This window comes from Scyliorhinus canicula, chromosome 7, assembly GCF_902713615.1.
Source record: "Scyliorhinus canicula chromosome 7, sScyCan1.1, whole genome shotgun sequence".
In the NCBI taxonomy this organism is placed as follows: domain Eukaryota; kingdom Metazoa; phylum Chordata; class Chondrichthyes; order Carcharhiniformes; family Scyliorhinidae; genus Scyliorhinus; species Scyliorhinus canicula.
The window spans coordinates 63,312,068-63,339,709 of NC_052152.1; the positions used below are offsets into that span (position 1 = coordinate 63,312,068).

A 27,642-nucleotide genomic window follows, 5' to 3' on the forward strand; every position below is an offset into this window, starting at 1 on the left:
ATGTTTTTGAGAGAGGCCCAAAACTCCATGCCAAGATACAAATGTGAACCAACTACTATGTTATAAAGAGATAAAATAACTGATTATAATAAATAATTTTGCAGCATGCTCCATTGGTTGCTCATCTTTATTGGCAACAGCTATATAATTAAAAATTACAGGCAAATCCTGTGCCATTTCTCAAAATGGACATTCTGACATTCCTTAATTCTGAGCATGTGTCTTATTCTTTTCATTGGTGTACATTCCTTTACATGCATCCATCTGCTATTAATTTACTCATTCAATCATTGATACAGATCGCTTTGATTGCCGTCAAAATTCCCTTCACAATGGTCAGAAGGACACTCGGCTTCACATCATCAGTAAAGCTTGTCCTGTTATCAACAAAATAGTCTCCATTATTGTTCATCAATGGTGTGAAATATTTTCTGACCCCACCTGCCGCCGGGATCATCCAGCCGCGACGTGCCCCTCATGATGGGAGCAGGCAATTCTAGCCTCAGGGGACTTAAAGCCATGCAAACCTGTGCTAGCCACCACGTCGAACTGAATAATGAATTTGCTCTCTATTGCCAGGGCAAGTTTCAATCCAACAGATGAATTGCAGTTAACTCTACGCATGTCAAAATTGAGGCGAAAAGGTTTTTCAAGAAGATTACCACAAACCCACTGAAAATCCAAGTATCATCTAGAACCTGCTAATTTACTTAAAGATCCAGCAGCTGTCTTCTTCATCCAAATACAGGCATAGTATGCTGCAATAAAATGGCCATTTACTGACCAAAAGAATGGCAGAGCCTTAGCCAGTAACATGCCCAGATCCAAATGAAAATAGAATATAGCCTCAGTAGGAACCAATCAGAAGAGCCAACTGGCAGAACAAATATGGAATACAATAGCTTCCTTCAATATAAAATTCCCAAACTATAATAGGATCCGAAGGCTTGAGACATTGGGCAGAATTCTTTGTTTCGAGACCAAAAAGTCATCGCCGCCCCCGCACCGATGCTCCGCCCGGTGGGGCCTTGCAGCCAGGCCACATCAAGCCCCCAGCTTTACCTGCAGATGTTGGGGCTGGTTTAGCACAGTGGCTTAAACAGCTGGCTTGTAATGCAAAACAAGGCCAGCAGCATGGGTTCAATTCCCATACCGGCCTCCCTGAACAGGCACTGGAATGTGGCAATTAGGGGCTTTTCACAGTAACTTCATTGAAGCCTACTTGTGATATAAGCGATTATTATTATTATTCTTATATGGACAGAAAATTTGCAGGTCCATGCCTCCCTGTAAACCCCCCTCGCCACTCCCACCAGTCCCCCCAACCCCGCTGGAACTGCTCTCCCCCAACTGTGACGGCACTGGACACAGTCCTCAGCCATCCCGGAAAACTGTGAGCACAAGCAACCGACACCGTTGGGAAGTCGGCCCATCGGGAGAGGGCCTCAGGTGACATCCTGAGGCCGTCCCAATGGCGTGCGACATACTCAGCAATGTTGCTGTTTTTGAGGGGAGGCGCATCCGGAAAACAGTGCCGTCCCTGGATTCGGCGTAAAAAACGGATTCTCCGGTTAATCGCCGAACGCGATTTTGGCGTCGGCAGTCGGAGAATCAAGCCCGATGCTCCCCCTCCGAAGTTGAATCACAGCTGACTTGCGCTTGTGCTAAGAGCGCAATCAGAAATCGAGTCCCAAACCTTTGCCATGCAAATTTATGCATGGTCAGAATTGCGAGGGATTCCTGCAATTGGGTCACCATTTTGAGCAGGCAGCCTGATACCAGGTCCAGTCCCCCTACCCCCCCCCCCCCCCCCCCCCCGCATTGCAATTCAGCCCCTCCCCCAATGATGCAATTTAGCCCCACTCCCCCTGCCAGGCAATTCAGCACCTCCCGGGATTATCTGGGTCATGCCTCCCCATACAGCACAAGGAGGTCCGAATCAGGCGGCAGGGTAGCACAGTGGGGGTGGCTTGGTAGCACAGGAGGGGGGGGGGCAGCACAGTAGCACAGTGGTAGACACTGTTGCTTCACAGCTCCAGGGTCCCAGGTTCAATTCCCAGCTTGGGTCACTGTCTGCGCGGAGTCTGCACTTTTTCCCCATGTCTGTGTGGGTTTCCTCCGGGTGCTCCAGTTTCCTCCCACAATCCAAAGACATCCAGGTTAGGTGGATTAGCCATGCTAAATTTCCCTTCGTGTCCAAAAAGGTGGAGGGGTTGCTGGGTTATGGGAATAGGGTGGAGATGTAGGCTTAGGTAGGGTGCTCTTTCCAAAGGCCAGTGGTGACCCGATGGGCTGAATGGCATCCTTCAGCACTGTAAGTTCTATGACGCACACCAGAGACCCCTAATTAGCAAACACCCACCAGAAACCCCTAATTAAATGCACCCATATAGACCCCCACTTAGAGAGAACCCCACCAGAGACCCCCCCCAATTAGAGAGATCTCCATCATAGACCTCCTAATTAGAGAGACCCCCACCAGAGATCCCCAAATTAATAAGACTCCCACCTGAGACCCCGCATGAAAGGTATCCCTGCCTGAAAGTCTCCCGTATGAAAAACCTCCATCTGGAAGCCCCCCACAAGAGAGACCCCTGCCTGGACGCCCACCATAAGGGAGACTCCTGCCTGGAAGCTAGAGAGCAGTCTAGACAGAGGCAGTGAAAAGATCACTGCTTTACCTGTGCAATACACCTGCTGGATCAGTCAGAGGAAACAGCCCCTGTCAATTTCTGGAAAGAGAAAACCAGTCAGCTGGGCTTAATCTCCAACAGATCTGCAAGCTTTTCATTCATTTTTCTGTGAAATTGCCTTCACTCGGCTTTGATTGACAGCTTCTACACACACCCAACTGTCTACATTGTTTCATTCATCTCACTTCATGCTTGAGTGGCTTTGAAGTACTCAGCTGTGAAACTAACTACAATGTTTATAAACATTTAACTATGATTGACAGCTCCTGGACCACATCAAATTTAGTTTAGTGAATAATGTTAGTTTCACAGCTGGGTACTTCAAAGCCACCCAACATGGAGATGGGGTGGGGTGGCCATCCAATGGACTTTTAGGACAACTCCCTTAAAGAGTTACCTTCTTGGCCCACTTTGAGAGTCGACCGCGTCAGGGCCACGTTTATCAAGACCTGCATCAATTCTAGTCTTCGTGACTGGAAGACTGGAGAATCATGTGGGACCAGAGAATATGGTTCCCAGCCTGACGCCAACAAGGGACCGGAGCATCGGAACTGAATCGGCACCCATTGGGAACTTCGCAAGCGTCGGTGAGCAGCAGAGAATCCAACCTATTATTACCCAACTGAGCACAAATCTCAGACTGGCAACTCCTCCTCACGCCAAATAGTTACAGCTCTCTAAATTGTCTAAACCTACCATTATTACCCTGTTGAATAGTTTTCAAGTTTAGGATACAACAGAAGTTTGTATGTAAATTAATTGGTAAACACTTGGAATATTAGCAACGATAATGGATTTTCCTGAATGTACATCCATACATGGGTGTATATCAAGAGGAATACCAACTGTGTATCTACATGTAATGAGTCGAAGCGCCTGATTGAATTATAAGTGAAGCTTTTCTGTGTGACTCCAGGAATTCTAATTATGTACTTTATTGTATGGAGGAGGCAGCTAATTAATTTCACTGCTTGCCAGGTTATTCCACATCTGGGAAAAGCCAAAGTGTAAACTGACGCATGTGACATATTGAACAGTTTGCAGGGTTTGATGTACAAAATATCTTGAATGTGATTACTATGTAATGAAATCAATTCTGAAATCTAACAGCGTAGAAACGAACTGAGATCCAATTATGTAACATGAAAAATAGTAAACCTATTTTAAATTAGAATAACTAACAATTAAAACTCATCCATCAATAAACATGTATCATAGTTTCATGGTGTGTGCTTGGAACAAAATGGAAGTTTTAAAATATTGTTTGATCTGTTTAGAGCTTGAGGTGTGTCATCTAAGAGCAAATCATGAAGTTGTCAGTAATACAGTATTTGAAACATAGCCCCCCCCCCCCCTCCCCCACCCCCACTTTGTGGTCCTTGTTTGCAATACGTGAAATGATTCCCTTCTGCAATTTCGAAGAATGCCGTCAAGTTAAAGGAAAAATCCTGGCAAGGGTTCTCAATTCACCCCCTTTCCCATATCTGTAAGCTGCTGAAGATCAGGCAGATTTACTCTCGGGGTCCTTCATGCTGATTTGCATGATGAATGATTAAATAGCTTTTTAATTGCTGTTAAATTATTCCAGCTAAACTGTGATTTCATGCAAATTTTAAGCTGTAATGACATGCAGTGAATCATTTACCAAGATTTAGAATCTGGAACAATGCAAGTCGATTAATTCTAATTTTGTGACAGTAGAGAATTATGTGCATTAGTACGTTTTTATGTATATATCCTGATTGCTTTGTTATTGCTCATACAGTGGAGACAGATTGTTTGACACAGGAAAAGAAGTTGGCAAATCTAAATCCATCAGGGATGGAGATGATGTTCAATGTTGAAATGGTAGAATCACAGTTATGAATAGAGATTTATGAGTGAGTGACTTGAAGATCTTGGGAGTAGCTTCATCATTCATAATCCATACAGATAGAAAGCAGCAGGAGAACTGAGATAGAAGACATAACTTACAGTTAAATAAAGAGCTAACAGTTTACTGAACCAGTGGAAATAAAGTAACATTTGGGCAGCACGGTGGCGCAGTGGTAGCAGTGTTGCCTCACAGTGCCGAGGTCCTAGGTTCGATCCCGTCCCTGGGTTACTGTCTGTGTGGAGTTTGCACATTTTCCCCGTGATTGCGTGGGTTTCATCCCCACAACCCAAAGATGTGCAGGGTCGGTGGATTGGCCACGTTAAATTGCCCCTTAATTGGAAAAAATTAATTGGGTACTCTAAATTTACTTTTAAAAATGGAAATAAAGTAACATTCAGTAATTCTAGAATATGGACGCAATTCCTGGCAAGGGTTCTCAATTCATGCCCTTTCCCATATCTGTAAGCTGCTGCCATACCCAACCTGGTGTCGGGGTGAGGCTGCTGAATCTCGAGAGAGAGTGACCTCGAGAGGGGTTCGAAATGTTTCATGAGTTTTAATGTAGTCTCACGAGATGTCACGATCTGGATCTCGCTCTTGCTGGGTGAGATCCAGTTATGCATATTTAAATGTGCACTCACCAGATCGTCTCAGGGCCCTGGATTTACCGGCTGTGCCTGGGAGATCTCACCAGGATGCAGTTTAGTTCTGGCCCACACAGTCGGAATGGCACTTTGCAGGGGGCGGGGGGGGGGGGGGGGGGGCTTCAAACCATTGGAGACAAGCCATTGGAGACCTGCAGGTGGTCAGGCATTGGGTCGCTGGTTCGTCAGTGCGGGAAATAATATAAATGGAACATACAGTGCAGAAGAGGCCATTCGGCCCAACGTGTCTGCACCGACCCCTGACTTCCACCCTATCCCTGTAACCCAAAAACTCCATCTAACACTTTTGGTCACTAGGGGCAATTTAGCAATTGCCAATCCACCTAACCTGCACATCTTTGGACTGTGGGAGGAAACTGGAACACCTGGAGGAAACCCACGCAGACACGGGGAGAACGTGCAGACTGCGCACAGACAGTGACCCAGCGGGGAATCAAACCTGGGACCCTGGTGCTGTGAAGCCACAGTGCTATCCACTTGTACTACCATGATGCCCCACAGAGCCTTGACAGGGCACCCTCGCCAATAACAAAAAAACCCGACAAAGTGCCATTGGATAGCACGGTCTTTCTCAGCGCTGCAGACTCCGAGAAAGATCCCGCTAACGCACCCGAAACTGGACATAGAAATGTTTTGGTTGAATTGAGCCCGATATCTTAATTAAATCTTTAGTTAATTAATTTATTTTAATGCCATGAAGGCAAAATTATTTCTGTGTTGGAGTATAGGACCTCTTTGCTTTGTTTCTCTGTGACAGGGAGATAAATGTTTATGCAGAGCCCGATACTGAGGTGCACATCTACAAGACTAACAGTTAAACCCAGAAGAGAAGGAAAAGCTGTGGCATGGTTTATTAGCGGCAGCAAAAGCATCTTTTCTCATTTATAGCATTACCATACTCTATAATACATATCACACTATGGGATGTCATAAATCTATCGGTTCCATGTAACAGGTTGGGCATTATTCACAGCAGTTTAATATTTGCATACTGTTAATATTTCACTCGGAAAATGACTTAATCATGCAACTGTTCTCTGCACATTAAATTTAAACCATGTGAATACCTAATTTTCTTAGCCTACATAAAATGCTGAAACAATCTTAAAATAATCTATTAGACAACTATCATATAACTCAAATGTCACTCAACCTAATAGTAAGTTGTCAATGTGTAGCCAATAGTTGATCAGTTAAGGAAAGGTACAGGATTTGAATGAATTCCTAAAATCAAGCCGTCTCCAATCAAAGTATTCAATGACATTATTTCAATAAAAAATCCAACAATTTTATTCAACTAACAACCTCATAATAAGAGTTGCATGGCATTGAAAGCTTCAATAATTATTTAATGTTCAGAAAAAAATCCAAAAAGTTGTCTTTAATAAATAATTCATGACAACCTATTTTTCAGTCGAATAAATAAATAAGATTGCCATGGACATTATCAACACATTGGTAGTCTCCTGTGGTCCTCACTTGTGTAGCTACAAGTAGCTGGGAGGAATAGCTCACATAGATTTAAAAGAATATTGACTTTGGTACATTAGTGACAGCATTCACTCTAATTTGTAACTGTAAATTAATACTAAACACCAATGACTATATGAGTAAAAAATTGGCTGAATTCTCCATTTGGGTGACTCTGTCCTGCTGTCGGTGATGAATTGCCTCTGATTTGTGCTTTTGCTTGGAGAAAAAATCCAGAGGCGATTCACTATCCCTTGCCATGCAAATTTATGAACCTCAAGCACCTAGCTGATCAATGTTTACAAACATCTATCTATGCTTGACAGCTCTTGGACCACATCAAAGGGAGTTAAGTGCTCTCACTTCTTTTTCTCTGCAGAAAGCTCTTAACTGTTTTTGATGTGGTCCAAGAGCTGTCAATCATTGCTATATATATATTTACATACATTGGTTAGTTTCACAGTATTGTACCTGAGATCCATTCAAGCCTGAAGGGAAGTGGAATTAAACAATGCAGACAGCAAGCTGTGTGTATGCTCTCAATCTCAGCCTGGTAAACCCAATTCCCATTGATATGAATGAAAGGCTTGCAGATCAAAGTTCTAAGGAGATTTAACCCCAGCTGATGTTGTTTTTGCTTTCCAGGCATTTACAGGTGACGCTTCCTCTGCTTGAGCCAGCAGGTGCATTACACAGGTGAGTTTTAAAGCAATGATGTTTTTCCACTGGCTCTCTCCGTTTGTCTGTCTCTGTCTCTAATTTACACAGATTAGGCCTGTTTTCACTAGAATTTAGAAGGTCAAGGGGTGATCTTTTCAAAATATTTAAGGTATTAATAGGACAGCATAGTAGCACAATGGTTAGCACTGCTGCCTCACAGCTCCAGCAACCGGGGCTCAATTCTGGCATTGGGTGACTATGTAGAATTTGCACTTTCTCTCCATGTCTGCATGGGTTTTCTCCGGCTGCTCTGGTTTACTCCCACAGTCCAAAGATGTGCAGGTTAGGTGGATTGGCCATGATAAATTACCCCCCTAGTGTCCAAAAGGTTAGGCGGGGTTATGGGGATTGGATGGAGGCTTAAGTAGGGTGCTCTTTCCAACGGCCAGTGCAGACTCAATGGGCTGAAAGCCTCCTTCTGCAATGCAAGTATTCTATGAAAGACAGAGTAGATAAAGATAAACTATTACCACTGGTTGGCGATTCTAAAACTAGGGAGTACAGTCTAAAGATTAGGGCTAGACTGTTCAGAAAGGCACTTCTTCACTCAAAGAGTGATAGAGGTATGGAACTCTCTCCCACAAACAGCAGGGATCTCTACTAGGTGTATCTCTTGTTGTGGAGGGGATTTCCATTGAGGCTTTCTCTTATGGGGATTCTCTGGTGGTGTCGCTGTAATGTGGGAGGTTTCTGATGTGGGTCTCTCTTATTGGGAGTTCTCTGGTGGGGGGTCCTTGTAATGAGGGGTCACTGATGGAGGTCTCTCTTATTGGGGGATCTCTGGTGGGGGGGTCTCTGTAATGGAGAGTTTCTGGTGGGGTCTCTTATTGGGGGTTATCTGGTGGGGGTCTCTGTCATGGGGGGTTCTGGTGGAGGTCTCTGTATTGTGGCGGTTTTGGTGGGGGTCTCTATTATTGGGGAGTCTCTGTTATGAGGTGTCTCTCTTATGGGGGGGTCTTTCTTGTGGGGGGGGGCTCTGGTGGGGCTATCTCTTATGAGGGATATTTTGTAGGGGTCTCTCCTGATATCTCAAGGACTCTTTTACATTGAAGCAGTGAGATAGTGATGAATTTAACAACAAGAAACATATTAATCTTTGCTTTACCAACACAAAATTAAAGAACAAGTTCCTTTAATCTTTCTTCTATCTCGATGATATCCAGGGGCTAAGGTTCTTCAGGGGTTCTGTCGGTTTCCTGCTACAACTCAAGTTGCTGTTTCCAGAAGTTATTCATTCCAGGCCAAACACAAATGGCGGTGTTAGAGTTACACCAGAATGACTAAATTTGCAAGTATTCCACTGTTTAAAAGTTGCAACTGAAAGTATAAGTAAGATCAAGTAACTACAATTTCTCAAAAAAATAAATTGATTTTTAATTAAAGTTGAAGGACTTAGCAATTTCACATGCCTTGAGACTCAATTTTTTATGCTCTAGCAAAAATCTAGCACTAATGTGATGGGTTAAATGACATTTTTCTGTGCCATAAATTCCATGATTCCATTATGAGGTGGCCAAGTCTAGATGTCAGTTCTAAAGGCCAAATTAATTCCATGGAAAATAATTATTGAATAACCCTTCTCAAGAACAACTAATAATAAAAGCAACAGTAGAATATGTTGAGAATGATATGCTATTAATAAAAGAGGTGCAAAAATTGTTTTTTCTTAATCTTCTAACTTTGATGGTTGTGTTACTTTCCAGTGCAACAGCCCAACCCCTCATCTATTTCCCATGGCAACTTCCCTTGCAATTCAGATGGTGCAGCACCTGCCCCTTTACCTCCTCCCTCCTCAATAGTCAAGGCTCTGAAAATGCTCCTTTCAGGTTGAGCAGCGTTTCACTTGCACTTCCTTCAATTTGGTCCATTGTATTTGCTGCTCCTAATGGGGTCTCTTCTACATTGGGGGACTAAAAGCAGACTGGGTGACGGCCTTGCGGAACACCTTTGCTCAGTCTGCAAGCATGACCCTAACCTTCCTGTAGCTTGCCATTTTTACTTGGCACCTTGCCCACATGGCCTGCTGAAATGATCCAATGAAGTCCAATGCAAGCTTGAGGAGCAGCATTTCATGACTGACTCAGCGGGACTCGACGCTGAGTTCAGCAGTTTTAAATTGTGACATTTCTCCATCATCTTAAATAAACCATACATGTATTTTCTCAACGCAAATCCCCTTCCCCCCTCCCACACAAGGCCATATATCTTTTGTTCTTAAAGTTGCTGCATTTTGTTGCGATCTCTCACAGCTACATTTTAATATGAATGTCTAATATTTTCTTTAGTTCTGATGAAGAGCCAAAAAACTTGAAACGTTATCTCTGTTTTCCCTCCTTACAGATGCTGCCAGACCAACTGAGTTTTTCCAGCATCCTCTTTTCTTGCTAAAGAGTCTTTCCTTTTGCTGTTCAGCAGTAACTAGTTGGCATTGAAAATGTCATTTCTGAGGAATGGGTAATTAATCTTTCATATTAATTAAGTTAGAATTTTTTATGTTGAATACTGAAACACATTTCTATCCTGAAAACCTTGGGCGAGATTCTCTCGCAATTGGCGGGATGACCCGATGCCGCGGCAAGAACGGCGGGAACCACTCCGGCACGGGCCAACCGGAAGTTGTGGTGCAGACCGGTCGGCATGTTCCTGCGCATGCGCAAAGGGGTTCTTCTCCGCGCCGGCCATGGCGGAGCCCTACAGAGGTCAGCGCGGAAGGAAGGAGTGCCCCATGTTACAGGCCCGCCCACAGATCAGTGGGCCCCGATCGCGGGCCAGGCCACTCCCTCCCCCCCCACCCTGGTTCCACACCCCTTACCCGAGGACTCCACTAGACGGCCTACCAGCCAGGCCCCGCTGTGTGGAACCATGTCCTTTTCACGCCGGCGGGACTGGCCAGGAACTGATAGCCGCTCGGTCCATCGGGGCCCAGAGAATGGCCGGGGGGGCCGCTGCCAATGGTCCCCGACCGGCGTGGCGTAAACCCCGCCCCCGCTCGAAAACCGCACCGGAGAATACGGCAGCAAACGTCGGAGCAGCGGGGTGGGATTCACTCCTCCCCCCCGTGGATTCTCCGACCCAGCGGGGGTCAGAGAATCCCGCCCCTTTTGTCAGTATTTAGAAATCCCAAATGAGACACTGCATAGGTTAGGTACCAAGTAAAGATTTCTGTGACTGTACACAAAGTATTGTTTTCACCCTCTTTCCATAAGAACAGTTCTAGGTGCACCATTATGATCTTTTCTTTCCACATCTTGAACTATTCTATGTTTTCTGGGTGAGATACTACGCATCTTTCTGTTCTAGCCTCATTCCCAAAACTAGTTGCCTTTTTTAAAATTCCCTAAGTGAGGGTGAAGCCTCAAATTATTGGTCCTACTACAACATTGAACATTTCTTTCTGTGCCAGTCGAGTTGGTACGAATGTTTGCAATGGGCAAAATTCTTGGTTTGGGAGACTATGTTCTCCCACCTGAGCTGAATTGCACCTGATTTGTGCTCCCCTTCGCTGTACGTATGCATGGCGAGGATCACAAGGGATTCCAGAGGGAATCCCACTATTGGGCCACCATTTTGGACCTGATAGTGAGGGCCTACGATTGCCCCGTCGCAATTCAGACCCCACCTCCGGATTTTCTGGGTCCACCTTCCATCCCCCATCCCCCTCAGAATGCGGGTGACCCGAACCTACACCCCCCCCCCCCCCCCCCGACCAAAAGACATAGGAGCAAAATTAGGCCATTTGGCCCATCGTGTCTGCTCTGCCATTGAAACATGACTGGTATGTTTCTCATTCTCATTCTCATGCCTTCTCCCCATAATCCCCTACATTTAGTGACTTTGCCTCCACAGCCTTCTGTGGCAATACGTTCACCACCCTCTTGCTGAATGAATTCCTCCTTCATCTCAGTTTTAAAGGATCGTGTCTTCAGTCTGATGCTGTGTCCTCGGTCTATTTTCTCCTACGAGTGGAAACATCCTCTCCACAACATTTTAATGGCCTCACGGTAGCATGGTGGTTAGCATCAATGCTTCACAGCTCCAGGGTCCCAGGTTCGATTCCCGGCTGGGTCACTGTCTGTGTGGAGTCTGCACGTCCTCCCCGTGTGTGCGTGGGTTTCCTCCGGGTGCTCCGGTTTCCTCCCACAGCCCAAAGATGTGCGGGTTAGGTGGATTGGCCATGCTAAATTGCCCGTAGTGTAAGGTTAATGGGGGGATTGTTGGGTTACGGGTTACGTGGGTTTGAGTAGGGTGATCATTGCTCGGCACAACATCGAGGGCTGAAGGGCCTGTTCTGTGCTGTACTGTTCTAAGAATACTCCAAATAGGGTCTGACCAGAGCCTTATACAGCCTCAGCAGTACATCCCTGTTCTTGCATTCCAGCCCTCTCGACATGAATGCTAACATTGCATTTGCCTTCCTAACCGCCTACAGAACAGCATGTTAACCTTAAGATAATCCTGAATTATGACTCCGAAGTCCTTTTTTGCTTCTGATTTCCAAAGCCTTTTCCCATTTAGAATTTAGTCTATTCCTTTATTTTTCCTACCATGCATAATCTCACACTTTTCCACATTGTATTCCATCAGTCACTTCTTTCCCACTCTCCTAGCCTGTCCAGGTCCTTCTGCAATCTCCCTGCTTCCTCAACACAACCTGTTCCTCTACATATCTTTATACTGTATGCAAACCTAGCAACAATGCTCTCAGTTCCTTCTTCAGATCATTAATGTATATAGTGAATATCTATGGTCCCAACACTGAACCCTGCGGAACACTACTAGTCACCGGCTGCCATTCTGAAAAGGATCTCTTTATCCCCACTCCTTGCCTTCTGCCAGTCAGAAAATCCTCTATCCATGACAGTTCTTGCCCGTAACACCATCTTATTTATCTTATTATCTTATTTGGCAGCTTCCTGTGCAGCACCTTGTCAAAGGTCACCTCATCTAAGGGCTCCTTCACCTGAAGTTCCCTAACCAAGTTTGCCTTGTTAAACATCCACCAAATCCAGAATTGCATATTCCCTTGTAGGCTGTCACAAGCTGTTCCAAAAAAAATCTCTTGGACATTCCACAAATTCCTTTTCTTGGCATCCGCTACCAACCTAATTTTTCCAGTCCACCTGCACGTTGAAGTCCCTCATAATTATTGTAATATTGCCTTTCTTATATGCATTTTCTACCTCCTGATTTATTTTCTGCCCTGCACCCTGAGACCCCCAAATAAAAAGACAACCTCAGAGACCCCTAAATATGGATTTCCCTCCAGAGACCACCTAAATAAAGAGACCCCCTAAATAAGGACAGACCCTCCCATAAAAGTAACCCTGTCAGGAAGCCTCCCAGAAAAGAGACGCCTGTCAGGAGCCACCCCCCCCCGGTCAAGAGTCCTATGTCAGAAAGTCCCAGAAAATAGACCGTTGTAAGGAAGCCCCCCGCCAGAAGAAAGGGTCCTGTCTGGAAGCTAGAGAGCAGTCCAGATGGAGGCCGTGAAAAAAATGACTGCTTTAACACTCAACTGGGCAACACACCACAGAGGGACTTTGGGTCCAATTCCCTTAAAGAGTTACCCACTTTGCCTACAGAGTGGTCCACCACTTCAGGGTCACCCTTGCCAGGACCAGTAGTGATTCTTGCCCACGTGATTCCGAGTGCAGAGGACCGCAGAATTACAGGGGCCCGGAGAATATAGTTCTCGGTCCATTAAGTGGATGCGATTGGGTCTTAATGACCCATCTGCATTCTCCCGCTGGGGCGGGGTGCGAACCTCGGTCCCGCTACTAGTGGGGGTCAGAGCATTGAAAACGGATCGGTGCCTGTTCCATTTCGTTCACAACCATTAGTACTCTGCCTCATTGCGAACTCCGCTACCTGCAGTGCGTGGTGGAGAATTCCACCTTATGTTAAATATTCTGAAAATTCACTGTTGACTGGAATAATGAAGGAAAATCTGTTTGTCTCTTTCATGTTAGTATGCAGGAAATATATACAGTACTGTATAAATAAGTGCCCGATGTTAACATTTTCTGATAAAGTTCACACCCACAACATTTAAAACCTCTTTTTATACAAATATTCCAACACTAAGGTTTTGGTTCCTGTTGTGAATTGCATTTCAAGTCATATTTTTCCTTTTTTTTGTGATACAACAATAACTTTTCTTTAACTATTTTAGTAACTCTTACCTATTCCACGAGAAGCCAAGATCAGATAGTTATAATTACTTACTAGTGCATGCCATGGTTGGTGGGTCTATTTCTGCTCGGAAGTACCCGCTATCACATTTACACACTTTTGAGGCATCATCATGAGTGAAGCTGTGTGGAGGACATTTGGAGCACTTGATGTTTCCAGCAAAAGCTTTGTAGAATCCAGGCCTGCAAGCTAACAGAGTAATAAAATACACAAATGTTAAAGGTAAATAATCACATGCCAATTGACCTGAATTACAGCAACAATCATGCAAAGTCACAATAATTGGTTTTAACAATTATGCTAGTTGGTTTGTGTGCCAGGGGCTGGTTTAGCACAGTGGGCGAATCCTTCACCCCAAGTGCTATTAATTCTTCCGGGAGCTTACATAATACTTCAGGATCTAGGAGTACTGGGAATGATACCTCAGATCTGGAAGTACTGGAATTGGTCCTCAGGATTGTGGGGTCAGAGAGCACTGAGCGAGGACTCCAGTGTTAAGAAGCACGAAAGAGGCATAAAGGGGTGAGCAAGGTCAGGGATCCAGGAGTGTTAGGTATCTGGGTCAGAACCATTGTGAAGTGGGACATCCTAAGATGAGAGAACACTGATGTGAGAGCACTGGATGTTTTCGGAGTTCATGAAGTAGATCCGAAAGGTTGGGATTTGTAAAGATTTGTGGCGGCAGGGAGGGTAACATTTGGTAGTTGCTGGATTCTTCGGCTGCACCTGCTGCAAGATCGCATGGGCGGGACGGGGACCATGTAAAGGTCCGTTGACCTTGGTTGGGAATTTCTTGTCGCCGGGTGGGAAAGGCCGAAGAATCCCACCCCTATTCGTATCAGTGTAACCAGGTCAAATCAACTGAATCAATGTTGCCATTGGGGGAATTTTAAATGTGATTTAAAGAAAACATAAATCGAGTTTCCACAAGTTTTAACATTAATTAATCTGTCTGACGCTAGCCTTGCCTACATAACTGGCCGCACCGCTGAATAGAAATAATAAGAATGGCGAATTTCCACAGATTGAAGCCATTCAAAAAGGGTCTTCAAACTCAGTTCATTTGTTAAAGGTGCACAGGTGCATTTTAGAAGTTTATATATATTAAAATATGTTTAACTTACTGAAATGAAAACTGACTACTGCACACGCAAAAGACTAGTAAATGGTTCATTGTAGCCTTTTTTTCTGTTTTTCTCCTTCAGCTCTTTGACAGAGGCCAGGTCCTTGGGGATTATTCACCGAACCAGAGGCGGGTTATTTATTATAGTGAGGCAGTCAAATGAGGAGACGAGCCTCAAGCCGACCTCAGCCAAAACAGGGATCAAACCCCATGCTGATCCACATGCTAGCTGTCTGACCAGCTAAGCTAAAAGGCACCTATTTTCTTTTTAGTTATTTAAAATCAGGTTATACATAGGGGAGGACAAGATGCATTAAAATACTTATTTTTTGTTATAAACCCATATTCAGCTCTATTAATAAAACTGAATCAGGTCACCATTCCTAAATACATCAAGGAATATATTTTACTGTAAAATAAATCAATGTACAATTACTTTCTGTTTTGCTGACTCATGAGCCATTTTATGTATTCAGTTATGTGACTAAGGTTGTACAGAAACATAACTGCACTTCAGAAAAACTGCAAGAAAATTTTGTAACCAGTTTCATGATTACACCAAAAGCGGGAACTCTACCCTCCTCAGAAGTTAAGCAGCGTGATACAATCGTGTGTGTGCAAATGTAATATTTCTTTGTCAAAGTGTAGATGTTGTTCCAATTACATTGCCAGGGGTCACTATACTGTCTAACTGAAAACATTCAAAGGAACATAATATTAACATTTGAACATCTATTTTGCAAGATATATTAAAATATATTTCTCGACAATAATTTTCCCTCAACATTGCCGATCACTCAGCCTTGACTGGACACCAGATGGGCAGTGCAGTCCAAGTTGGGAATTTCTTCATCCTGGCCTGAAATCCCTCATTAGCCAACAAAAGACAGTTTTTAATAAAATTATGATGAATTTTTAAAAATCATCTGTCCCAAATGGTTAACCTAATGGTTCAGCTGAAGTTAGGAAAACACACTATACAGTGTCAGAGGTGAATTTAAATTCTAGATAACCCCATGATTTGAAACCACTGAGAGAGAGTGAGCAATTTGTTTTCAAATCAGTGCAACTTTATTTTTTAAAAAGACGGAAGTCTTGGTAATTAATGATGTGTCTTTTCAAAGATTTGGGGTTAAAAGTGCTAATGACAGTTCTGTTCAATTAATATTAAATCTACGTAAAACTGCTTCAAAATTAGAGTAATTGAGAATTAATCAAAAGTATTGAGTCATCCAACCTTTGGATTATTGTTAGAAAGTCAACTGTGCGCATTATATGTAAAACTGAATACCAACTCAGGGGTGGAATTCCTCCCCGTGTTGCTTTCAGCAAAAAAAATAGCATGAGTACAAAGCAGGAACATATTCTGCATAACAGCAAATTACTGCGGATGCTGGAAGCTGAAACCAAAAAGAAAATGCTGGAAAATCTCAGCAGGTCTGGCGGCATCTGTAGGGAAAGAAAAGAGCTCACGTTTCGAGTCCAGGTGACCCTTTGACAAAGGGTAATCTGGAGTCAAAACGTTAGCTCTTTTCTCTCCCTACAAGATGCTGCCAGACCTGCTGAGATTTTTCCAGCATTTTCTTTTAGGAACATATTCTATACTCTTATCATTGTATTAATAAAATTAATGAAAGCATGAATTTCAGTCTGCAAGAGGAGAAATAAAATACTGCAAAGCTGAAGATTTCCGGTTTTTATTTTTGCATAGATTTGTTTAAGCTTAAATTGTACTCCAACGGTATTATTAGACCATATGTATTATGTTTGAAGTCATTTCCATTGTGGTAATGACATTTTTTTACTCTTATGAGTACCTGTCAAGGAGTAATGACAGGGCTCCAGAATGGTTTATTTTCCATTTTGTACTCAGTGACAGCATCAAACACTATTAAGTATGATAGATTAAATGCAATGCAAATCTCCCTCAAAATGCCTTCAGTGTACCTCAAAACGTACGTACAGTTAGGAACCCTTTACTGCAAGTTATTTTTTTTCTTTATTCTTTCATGGCATGTGGGTGTTCCTGACAAGGCCAGCATTTGTTGCCCATCCTTATTTGCCCTTGATCTGAAGGGTTTGATAGGCAATTTCAAAGGGCAGCTAAGAGTTAACCACATTGCTGTGGGTCTGAAGTCACGCATAGGCCAGACTTGGTTAGGATTGCAGATTTCCTTCCCTGAAGGGCATTAGTTAATCAGATGGGTTTTTACAAGTATTGATGATAAGTTTCACAGTCACCATTGCTGAGAATAGTTTCCTATTCTCGGTTTTTATTAGTTGTACTTAAATCCCACCAAGCTGCCACGTTGAAATAGGAATACATGTCCCCAGAGAATTAGCCTAGGCCTCTGGATTACCAGTCCAGTGACATTATCATGACACGATTGTATCCCCGAGATGATTATCACGACACCACCATCTCCCCTACACTCACTGAGTTCCCATGTTGTGCTTGATTAGAATAGAATCTGATATTGGTGACTTCCGGTGGCGGACATGAAGGAGTAGGTCGCACATATGGTCGCTCCGCTCGGGTCGGACCTTTGGACCTTTTGCCCGACTTTTACTCGGATTTTACTCAGAAAATTGATGGTGGACGTAATTGTGAGGAGAAATTCCACACCAGTGCATGGAGAGGCGGACCAGAAGTGCTCGCAAAGGAAAAAATAGGCGAACCGAGAAGACCTGGGTTGAAGCTACTGTGGGAGAAAGCATGCCGGATGACCGGAGTCCTGGCTCAATGACCCAGCGGTCGACAGAGCCCCGAGGCCAAAGGTGATGAGATTCCACAGGTACCTGTACAAGACACGTATTTTACGGTGGGCTAGGCAGACACGGAGCTGTAAGTGGGAGAACAGCATCCTGCGTATCTACCAAGACCTAAGCGCGGACGTAGCCAGGAGAAGAGCAGAGTTCAACCAAGTAAAGTCAATCCTTTTCAAGAAGAAGGTGAAGTTTGGACTGCTGCATCCGGCCTGTCTTTGGGTCACTTATGAGGAGCAACATTTCTACTTTGAGTCGCCCGAGGAAGCGATGGACTTCGCCAGAATGAAAGGGCTGGCAGTGGACTGAGCTGTTTGAACTTTGCTGCAGCATTCACATTAAAATAGTTTTTGGACTATATCTGTAATGCCCTCTGTATTGATCCTGGGGCAGCCACATATTTGTGTAAGTTAAAGTTTGCATTTGTACTGATGGGGGATGGAGGTGTGAATTTTCGATGTGGGATTTTTGCTTTTCGTTGTGTTTCTTTCGGTCAATTGGCTGGGGTTGTTTTCTTTTGACTGTGTGTGTCCGAGCACAGTGGTTGGGGGGGGGGGGAACAATAGGTGGGAAAATGTCTGACAACATGGGCAGGGGCTATCTAGGTAGCTGGGCGGGCTAGCTCACGGAAGCGCAGTGGGGGGGTGAGCAGATGTTATGCTTGTTGAAGGGAGCTGTTTGTATAGTGTTGCTATGGGGGGGGGAGGGGGGAACTGCTCTGCTGATAGGGGAGGGACTTTTGCTGGGAGACTTTTGCTGTCCTCTAGGATTGAAGACTGCGTTCCGGTCGTGATTGGGGAGGACCAGACGGGATTCATTGAGGGTAGGCAGTTGGTGGCCAAAGTAAGGTTGCTGAATGTGATCACGATGCCCCAGAGGGTAGGGACGTGGAGGTAATGGTTGCCATGGACGCAGAGAAGGAATTTGGTCGGGTGGAATGGAACTATCTGTGGGAGGTTCTGGGGCGATTTGGGTTTGGATGGGGCTTCATCGACTGGGTTAGACTGCTGTATCAGGCTCCTGGCTACTGTCCGGACAAACAGATTGACATCTGGCTATTTCAGGCTGCACCGGGGGACGAGGCAGGGATGCCCCCTCTCCCTGCTGTTGTTCGCACTGGCCATAGAGCCACTGGCAATTGCGCTGAGAGCCTCAAGGGGCTGGAAGAGGCTGGCTCGGGGAAGGGTAGAATACAGAGTCTCGCTAGACGCAGCTGACCTTCTCCTGTATGTTTCTGACCCACTAGAAGGGATGGGAGAAATTATGAGGATTCTGGGGGAATTTGGCCGGTTTTTGGGTTATAAATTGAACATGGGGAAAAGTGAGATGTTCGCAATCCAGGCAAGGGTATAGGAGAGGCGACTGGGGGAGCTGCCATTTCAAGTGGTAGGGAGAAGCTTTCAGTACCTAGGCATCTAGGTGGCACGGGAATGAAAACAGCTACATAAGTTAAATTTGACCCGACTAGTAGACCAAATGAAGGAAGACTTCCGAAAGTGGGACATGCTCCCGCTATCAATGGCTAGGAGGGTACAGACAGTGAAAATGACGGTCCTCCCGAGATTCCGGTTTGTGTTTCAGTGTCTCCCCATCTTTATTCCACTGACCTTTTTAAAATGGGTTAATAAGGTGATCTCTGGCTTTGAATGGGCGGGTAAGACCCCGCAAGTAAAACAGGGGATGCTGGAGCGTAGCGGGGGGGGAGGGGGGGGGGGGGTTGGTGCTGCCGAACTTATTATTGGGAAGCAAACATAGCTGTGATTAGGAAGTGGGTGGTGGGGGGGGTGGGGGTCGATTGGGAGCGAGTAGAGGTGGCATCATGTAAGGGCATTAGTTTGGTGGCATTGGTAACGGTGCCTCTGCCGTTCCCGCCGGCACGGTACTCCACCATCCCTGTGGGGGCAATGGAGGAAACATATGAGAGCAGAGGGAGCATTGGTCTGGTCTCCAATCTGCAATAATCATCGGTTTGCCCTGGGGAGGCGGGATGGAGGGTTTCGGAGATGGCAAAGAGCAGGGATCACGAGGATGGGAGATCTGTTCATAGAGGGGAGCTTTCCTAGCCTGGGAGAGTTGGAGGAGAAATTTGAATTGACGGGAGGGAATGGGTTTAGGTACCTGCAGGCGCGAGATTTCCTACGCAGGCAGATCTCAACCTTCCGGCTCCAACCACCAAGGTGGTTACAGGACAGGGTAGTTTCCAGAATATGGGTGGGTGAAGGGAGAATTTTGAACTTATGGGGTCGGAGGAAACACAGACCGAGGAGCTGAAACACAAAAAGGAAGACGAGTTAGGAGGAGAGATAGAAGAAGGTCTCTGGGCGGATGCGTTGAGTAGGGTCAACGCGTCCACAACATGTGCCAGGCTCAGCCTGATACAGTTTAAGGTCATTCACCAGGCACACATGACAGTGGCCCGGATGAGATGGTTCTTTGGGATAGAAGACAACTGCGCAAGGTGTGCGGGAGGACCAGCCAACCATGTCCATATGTTCTGGGCATGCCTGAAGCTTGGAGATTCTGTCAGGGGTTTGCGGATGTCATGTCCAAGGTGTTAAAAACAAGGGTGGCACCGAGTCCAGAGGTGGCAATTTTAGGAGTGTCGGAAGAACCGGGAATCCAAGAGGACAAAGATGTAGACGTTCTGGCCTTTGCTTCCCTGGTAGCCCGGAGACGGATACTATTAGCTTGGAGGGACTCAAAGCCCCCGAAGTCAGAGACCTGGCTAACTGACATGGCTAGCTTTCTCTGTCTGGAGAAAATCAAGTTCGCCCTGAGAGGGTCAATATCGGGGTTCGTCCGTGGCAGCCGTTCGTCGACTTCTTTAGGGAAAATTAACTGTCAGCAGGGGGGAGGGTTAGGGTCTAGTTTTGTTTAGATTAGTGTGTAAGAAAGGTGGGGCCTGTGAGGGAAGAAGATTGCCTTTGCACTATGTTTATATTTGTATGTACACTATTTCTTCTTCTATTATTGTTATAAAATCATAAATCCTCAATAAAAAGTTTATTAAAAAATGAATCAAGATATTGGTTCCACACTATGCTTTTGCAGCATGTTAGCTGGAGTAATTCTGCTCAAGTCATTTGATAATCACTGTGGATACCTGAATCAGCTGATCTGAATGATTTCAAGCTCAGATCCTTGTAATGAAAAGGAAGTTTTGAAGACAATTGTATAACTTATTCCTGAAAATTGAGTATTCTTTTATGCACACCATGGTTCTGGATTCTGTGACTATTTTCTCCACACAACTGTCTCGAACAGAAGTGAATATGTGTTGTGGGCAGAAGCTTGCCCAAAAGAGAAGAACTTTTTATAATAGCTCAAAGGTAGGTTTTCAACCCAGAAGTAGGAGCAGAAATGGGCATTTATTTTGGGCACATGCTAAATAATAACCCATCATTAGCAATGCCAAATCATTCAGGAGACATCCAGCACCTTGTATTGCCATATTTCTTTAATCTATAATTCTTTCCAGTAAGACAGGATGAAAACAGATATTGTAAGTTCAACAGTTAGGCATTTGCAGGTTACAAGTTCAGAACTTTACCCTTATCAGGGAGACTTTGCAAATTTATGTTAAGAGCCCACCAAAATGGACTAGGGTACATGTACTCATTATTTTTGTCCCAAAACACAAACAGAATTTGCACTGTTTGTACCCAGGGTCTTCATTATTCTGAAAACACAGGATAGTTATAGTGTGCATCAAGAGAAAACTTTCACCCCATGAGCTTTCTTAGATATGGGCCCGATTCAGTGGACTGAAGTCAAAGTCCGCTGATGCGTGCGTTTAGTGGGGTGTTCCTCAGTGGCTGTCACGATGAGAAACATCCCACTATCCAATGGCACTTTGCCATTTTCTTTTTGGCGTCAGGGAGATTCTGTCCACTGAGGCTGTACTTAGAGGGATTTCCTGCTTCTTGCAGATGCGGGGGCTAGCTGCATTTTGATGGGCAGCGCCAATCTATCCCACCCCCTACTCACGTTTTTGACCCTCCTTCACCCCCAACCACGAGGAGGCCCCCAACAAACTCCCTCATCCCCACTCTACTTAGCAAGGCTCCCCCCCCCCCCCCCCCCCCCCCTCCCGACCCCTGGAAGTGCCAACTTGGAATCTGGGTATCCTGGCACCTGGGCAGCACCACCCAGGCTGTCACGGGTGGCACTGCAAGGGTGCCCAGTTGGCACTTCCGGGGTGCCAGGCTGGCATGTGCCAGGGTATCCAGGTACCAGGTTAAGTGCCAGGGTGTCACCCTGCCATGTCCCCAATCACCCTGGGGTTTCCAATGGTCTGTACCGTTACAACTGGTCCATATTTGGTGGACCAGTACTAAATGGCGTCATGGCGAGGTCTCCCAGGCACGGCTGGTGAGGCCCAGACGCCAGGTGATTCCGTCGTCCGGGTATTTAAATCAGCAGCTCATTTAAACATTCAGATCTGGATCTAGATCACGGCGCGCGGGTCGGGTGTCTCATGATCGGCCAGGCGTGGAGGTCGATTTGGGCCTGCGCCGATTCAGTCCACGGCAGGTGGAACAGGGTGGCTGACTTGTGCCCATGCTTTCTCGTGAACATCCAAGTTGCTTGAATAGCTTCGCCATTACATGAATCTCTGAGCAAGGCATTGTCCTTCATGGTAAATTTTTATTGTAAAATTCCTAAATTGTCAAAATAACAATTAATTAACTTGCTAATCTGCAACATTATGTTTAATTAGTAATAAAGAATATTTCATAAAATCTCAGCTGAATAGAAACATGAACAGATGTTTACATTACCCATTTATTTGCTTCTTCTTTACAGTAATTTCCAGAACATAGAATTTTACTGAAACAGATTCAATGAATTTCACATTTTGTTTATTGTGTAATCTTGAATATTTTAAATTAGCATCTACACTCAGAAGGAAACTAAAACAAATAGAAAATCCAAGGGTTTGTGGAATTGGGTCTTTATAACAATGACAATGGGGACACAGAGATGTGTATGTTCCTGATACCACCGTGCATAGACAGTGGATGGAGAAAGAGCAACAAATTCAATCTCATTTTTTCCTTTCAACAGACACCTTTTTTTGTTACTGACTGTACCTGAAAATTTGGTGGAAGATAAGCTCATTTTGTGCATTTATAATGACAAGTTAAAAGAGGTGGGCTCTATACCATAGAGAAGTACCCATCAGAAGTGCATGTTAGGTGGATTAGGTGTGCTAAATTGCCCCTTCGTGTCCAAAAGATTAGGTGGGGTTATTGGGTTACGGGGATAGGGTGGAGGCATGGGTTTGGGAATATGGGCGTAATCTAATCAATCTTTCCTCACAGGACAATCCCCTCAACCCCAGAGTCAGTCCAATGAATGTTTGCTATACTCCCTCCTGGGTAAGCATGTGCTTTCTTAGGTAAGACGGCCAAAAAGGCACGCAGTACTCCAGATGTGACTTCACCGATGTCTTGTGTAATTTTATACCTTAATCCCTTTGAGTAAAAGCTAAAATACCATTTGCCTTACCAATTACATGCTGTAGCTGCATGTACATTTTTTGTATATGTGCAAGGCTCCTTAGATCTCCCTGAGTACATACATTCTAATTTCCTCACCATTCAAAATATTCTTTTTTTTTAATTTCCTTACTGCAGACTTCGATGTGATCTGTCTGAGGTTTATAAAATTATGAAGGGAATAGATTGTGTTATATTACCTTACGTAATATATATATTACTCTTTGAACTAGCCGAGTTGTTGAAATGAACAATAGTCTTCTTTTAAAAATGAACTAATTTAATGAGTAATATAAATAATATTTGTGAGTCCTTTGTACTTAATACTCAACTGGTAAAAGAAATAAAATACAATAAAGATAACCAACTAACTGTATCATGTAATAATGAAATAACTTATAACTTCTCTCTCTCTAGCTAGTCTATGTCTTGTCTGTTCACTCTCCTGAAGCACACGCTCTCTGAAAGAGGGGAAAAGTCTTTTTTAGACCATCTGATAGTGAGACAGACATCTAGTGTTGAATTGACTGTACTACTTTTACATACATTGATCATGTATATTGATACCCAGAGATCACTACAGATTGTTCTGGTGTTGACAATTTGTTCCAATTTAATAGGTTATGGAGGACCAGATCAAGGGTTACAATTCTAATTTGCGTAAAGCTAGATCTAGGTGAGGTGGTTCTTATCCCAGAGAATAATGGAGCCCTGGAACCGGCTGCTGGTTTGTGCAGTGGCTATCGGTTCATTGAATTACTTCAAGTGTGATCTAGGCCTGTTGCTGGTTGAGGCAGAGATTACCTCTGAGAAAGGTATGTATTGCAAGGAATTCAAGGCCAGAGTGATCAGGATTCGTTTTAATTGCCTGGTGGGTGGGAGCGGAGATTGGAGAGGAATTCCCTAGATATTTCTCCTTCAGTTTGGTCTGAATGGTTCATTATTTTGTCTCTTGTTAGGTGATAGCATGGTTTCTAGGTGGGGTAGAGAGCATGCAATATATGACAATTGTGTGAGTGGCTTGGGTGGACCAAAGGGTTCTTTTCTGCTATCATTGCTCATATGCTGTCTGTGTATTTCATGCATGCCAAGCTAGTGTTCTTTTCCATGATTGTTCAATGACAAAGTGGTAAATTAGACAAATTGCTTAGATGACATGAAACAAATTAGTTATCAATAGCATTGAGTCTAATCACAGCAATATTCCTTGATACTAGTCCTGCCTCTTAATCATTTATACATTGCGCGGAAAGTCTGAATTTGCAAATGCAAGGGAATGCAAAACATTCTGAAGCATTTCAGAGAGCTACAGAAACACTGCTGGCAAATGGTGCATGCCATCTATACTCTGATTAACTTGCTGTTTTGTAACCCATGTAGTGTTACCCATTATTCAATGAATAAATGGAAGATGCTTAGAGAGATGCAGATTTTTATATGACAGGAAAGCCTGATTGCACTACCAATGAATTGCAAAGTTATGCAAGTTTAGTTTGCAATAGGAAAGTGACTGGTGGCAGCATGTCGTTGTCACTGCTTTTTCTTCTTCGGTGTAATTAAGGAGCTCTTATTTGTAAGTAACTAAGATAATGAATATCATGCTATCACCTCTCCATTTAATGGTCCCAGAGGGAAGATTTGTAAAGAGGACCATATTCCCTTCTGCCATAACAGAAAAAGCTTGTATGCAAATAGAGAAATTCTGCATAAGTGAAGGTATTCCTTTTGCCAAGCTGCTCTCCACATTATACTTAGGCACTAAAACTAAACACAAATTTTAATTTTTTAGTTGAGATGTCCTGCGGAAATTCAACTGTTCAATTTAACAAGGTGTTCCCTTTGCACAAAAGCCATAATTAAAACAAACTGAGAATCAGTTGGAGCCTGTAATAAACACATTCCAGCATAAGTTATTTCTTGGGACCAGGTTTTGCGGCAGGGTAGGTATGATGCTTTCAATCTCAGGACTACGGTTACGTCCGGTTAGCCCAATGACATGAAAGTCTCCAAAGTCTCCAGGGTGCCAAGTGAAATTGTTACATACAATAAACATGTAAGTTTGTGCTGTTGCACAAGACTGGCTGCATTTCCTTTCAGCTCTCCAGAATATTTTCTCTAGTTACAAAAAGTATACGAGACGGTTCAGAAATGTACCGTACCAGCCTCCCCGAACAGGTGCCGGAATGTGGCAACTAGGGGCTTCATTGAAGCCTACTTGTGACAATAAGCAATTATTATTATTATGTATTTGCTACAAGTTATTAACTTCCACTGGCGTAAGGGTCTCTACAAGACAAGTTACACAAGATGCAAGTGCAATGCATAACATTTTCCTCCCTCAAAAAATCAAAACAAAATTACCATATTTGCAGTGAGATAAAGTGAACATAAATGTGCTGCCATGGCTTTGCTGGCATTTACCTTGTATAGGTTCTACAGGATTTGCAGGCTTGACTCTCCTGAACAGCATCTTTGCTGGAACGTCAAAGCGTAGAATTAGATTGTTGACGTTTATAGCTCTGCAGGGATTCATTAAGTCAGGGTAGCAGGTGTTTCTCTCACAGTAATTTGTTATGTGTCTGCCTCTTTGTTCTTGAGTGCTTCAAAGAAAGTGAAAGGGCAGCCCCCACAGCTGTCCTTTCCTTGAGAGTGCTTTGACGTTCCACCGAGCTGTCAATCACAATGCCTTTAGCAGGCAATGCAGTGTGAATTTTAATGCAAACAATCCTGTTCAAAGCATTCAGCCTCCTAGCCATACAAGCTGCCCTCAATACATAAAAAGGCAATTAAATTGACGATATAAAAACCACTTCAAAGGTTTCTACTACTTTAAAGGCATAACTTTTCCCTTAATCTCACAGGATTTTAAACTTGACACTCTGACAGATGTTTTACAGGCCTTAGTGGTAAAGATGGGATCAATTTCACTTTATTGTGAGAAACCTTTATTTCTTACATAGTGACTTACTTTTTAAAGGGTTCAAGACCATATGACATAAGAGCAGATTTAGGCCATTTGGCTCATCGAGTCTGCTCCACCAGTCAATCATGGCTGATCTGCCTCATTCTCCTGCCTTCTCCCCATAACCCCTGATCCCCTTATTAATCAAGAATCGACCTGTCTGTGTCTCAGTGACTTGGCCTCTTCAGCCTTCTCCTTCTGCAGTAATGAGTTCCACAGATTCACCACCTTCTGGCTGAAGAAATTCCTCATTTCATTTTTAAAGGATCGTTCCTTGAGGCTGAGGTTGTGACCTCGAATTCCAATCTCTCCTATCATTAGAAACGTCTTCTCCACCTCCACTCTATCTAGGCCTCTCTGTGTTCTGTAAGTTTCAATTAGATCTCATCCTCCTAAAATCTATCGAGGACTGGCCCAGAGTCCTCAACCACTCCACAGATGACAAGCCCTTCATTCCTGGGATCATTCTTGTGAATTTCCTCTGGATCCCCTCCAAGGCCAGCACCATTCTTCCTTGGATACGGGCCCCAAATCTGCTCATAATATTCCAAATGGGATCTGACTAGAGCCTTGTGGAGCCTCAACAGTACTTCCCTGCTCTTGTATTCCAGCCTTCTCGACATGAATGTTAACATTGCATTTGCATTCCTAACTGCCAACTGAACCTGCAAGTCAACCTTACGAGAATCCTGAATTAGGACTCCTAAGCTCCTTTTGCTTCTGATTTCAAAAGACTTTCCCCATTTATAAAATTGTCTTTGCCTCTATTCTTCCTACCAAAGTGCGGCAGATGGGGAGGAAAGCTGAAGGAGGCACATCCCAGTGAAGACCCGGACCTGAGCCCCTCCAGTGCCGCACAAGGCCCCCAAACCCCCACCTCCCTGGAAGGACACCCTGGGCACCTTGGCGGCCATTGTTGGGAGGGTGCTTTCCATTTTCCCACCCCTTTGACTGCAAAGTGCCAGGTCATGGGATGGGGCCTGAAGGCGGCAATGAACATGGATAGAGAGGCTGAAGAGGGGGGTCTGGGAGGATGAGGGGGTCTGAATGGGGAGCTGTAGTGATATCATGGTTATATTGTAATTCATCGACTGACCACTAGAAATCCCATTAGAATATAAGTGAATGCTAGAGTCAGGTGACCTCAGACTGACTAGGAAGGTGGGAGAGAGGTTGCTTGTGCATGTTCATACTGTTATTGTTTTTATATAGTTGACCCACAGTTAATGTTAATAACTCTTGTGATATGGGGCAGCACGGTGGCACAATGGTTAGCCCTGCTGCCTCACGACGCCAAGGTCCCAGGTTCGATCGTGGCTCTGGAACACTGTCTGTGTGGAGTTTGCACATTCACCCTGTGTTTGCATGGGTTTCTCCCCCACAACCCAAAGATGTGCAGTTTAGGTGGATTGGCCATACTGAATTGCCCCTTAATTGAAAAAAAAATTAATAGGGAACTCTAAATTTATTTTAAAAAATTAAAACTAAATAAATAAATCTTGTAATATAAATTAGGCCATCCAACAAGAACAATACAGGGGGGACTGAAGGATGGGTTCTGAGTTGGGGGTCCTCGCCAGCTATTAGGGTGGGGTGGTGCGTTGCCTGCGATCTGTGGTGATGGGGGGCTGCAGCAGCTCATGGAGATCTGAGCGCCCTTTAAAAAGTGTGGTC

General features: G+C 44.3%; 1 protein-coding gene across 1 annotated transcript in view; it reads right to left on the bottom strand.

Moving 5' to 3' along the window:
* The window catches only part of LOC119969034 (ephrin type-A receptor 6-like), a 956,636-nt gene that overhangs the window by 448,046 nt on the left and 480,948 nt on the right, over positions 1 to 27,642 (bottom strand). Inside the window, 1 exon segment of the mRNA XM_038802175.1 lies at positions 13,650 to 13,805. Coding sequence (XP_038658103.1) covers positions 13,650 to 13,805 — 156 coding nt within the window.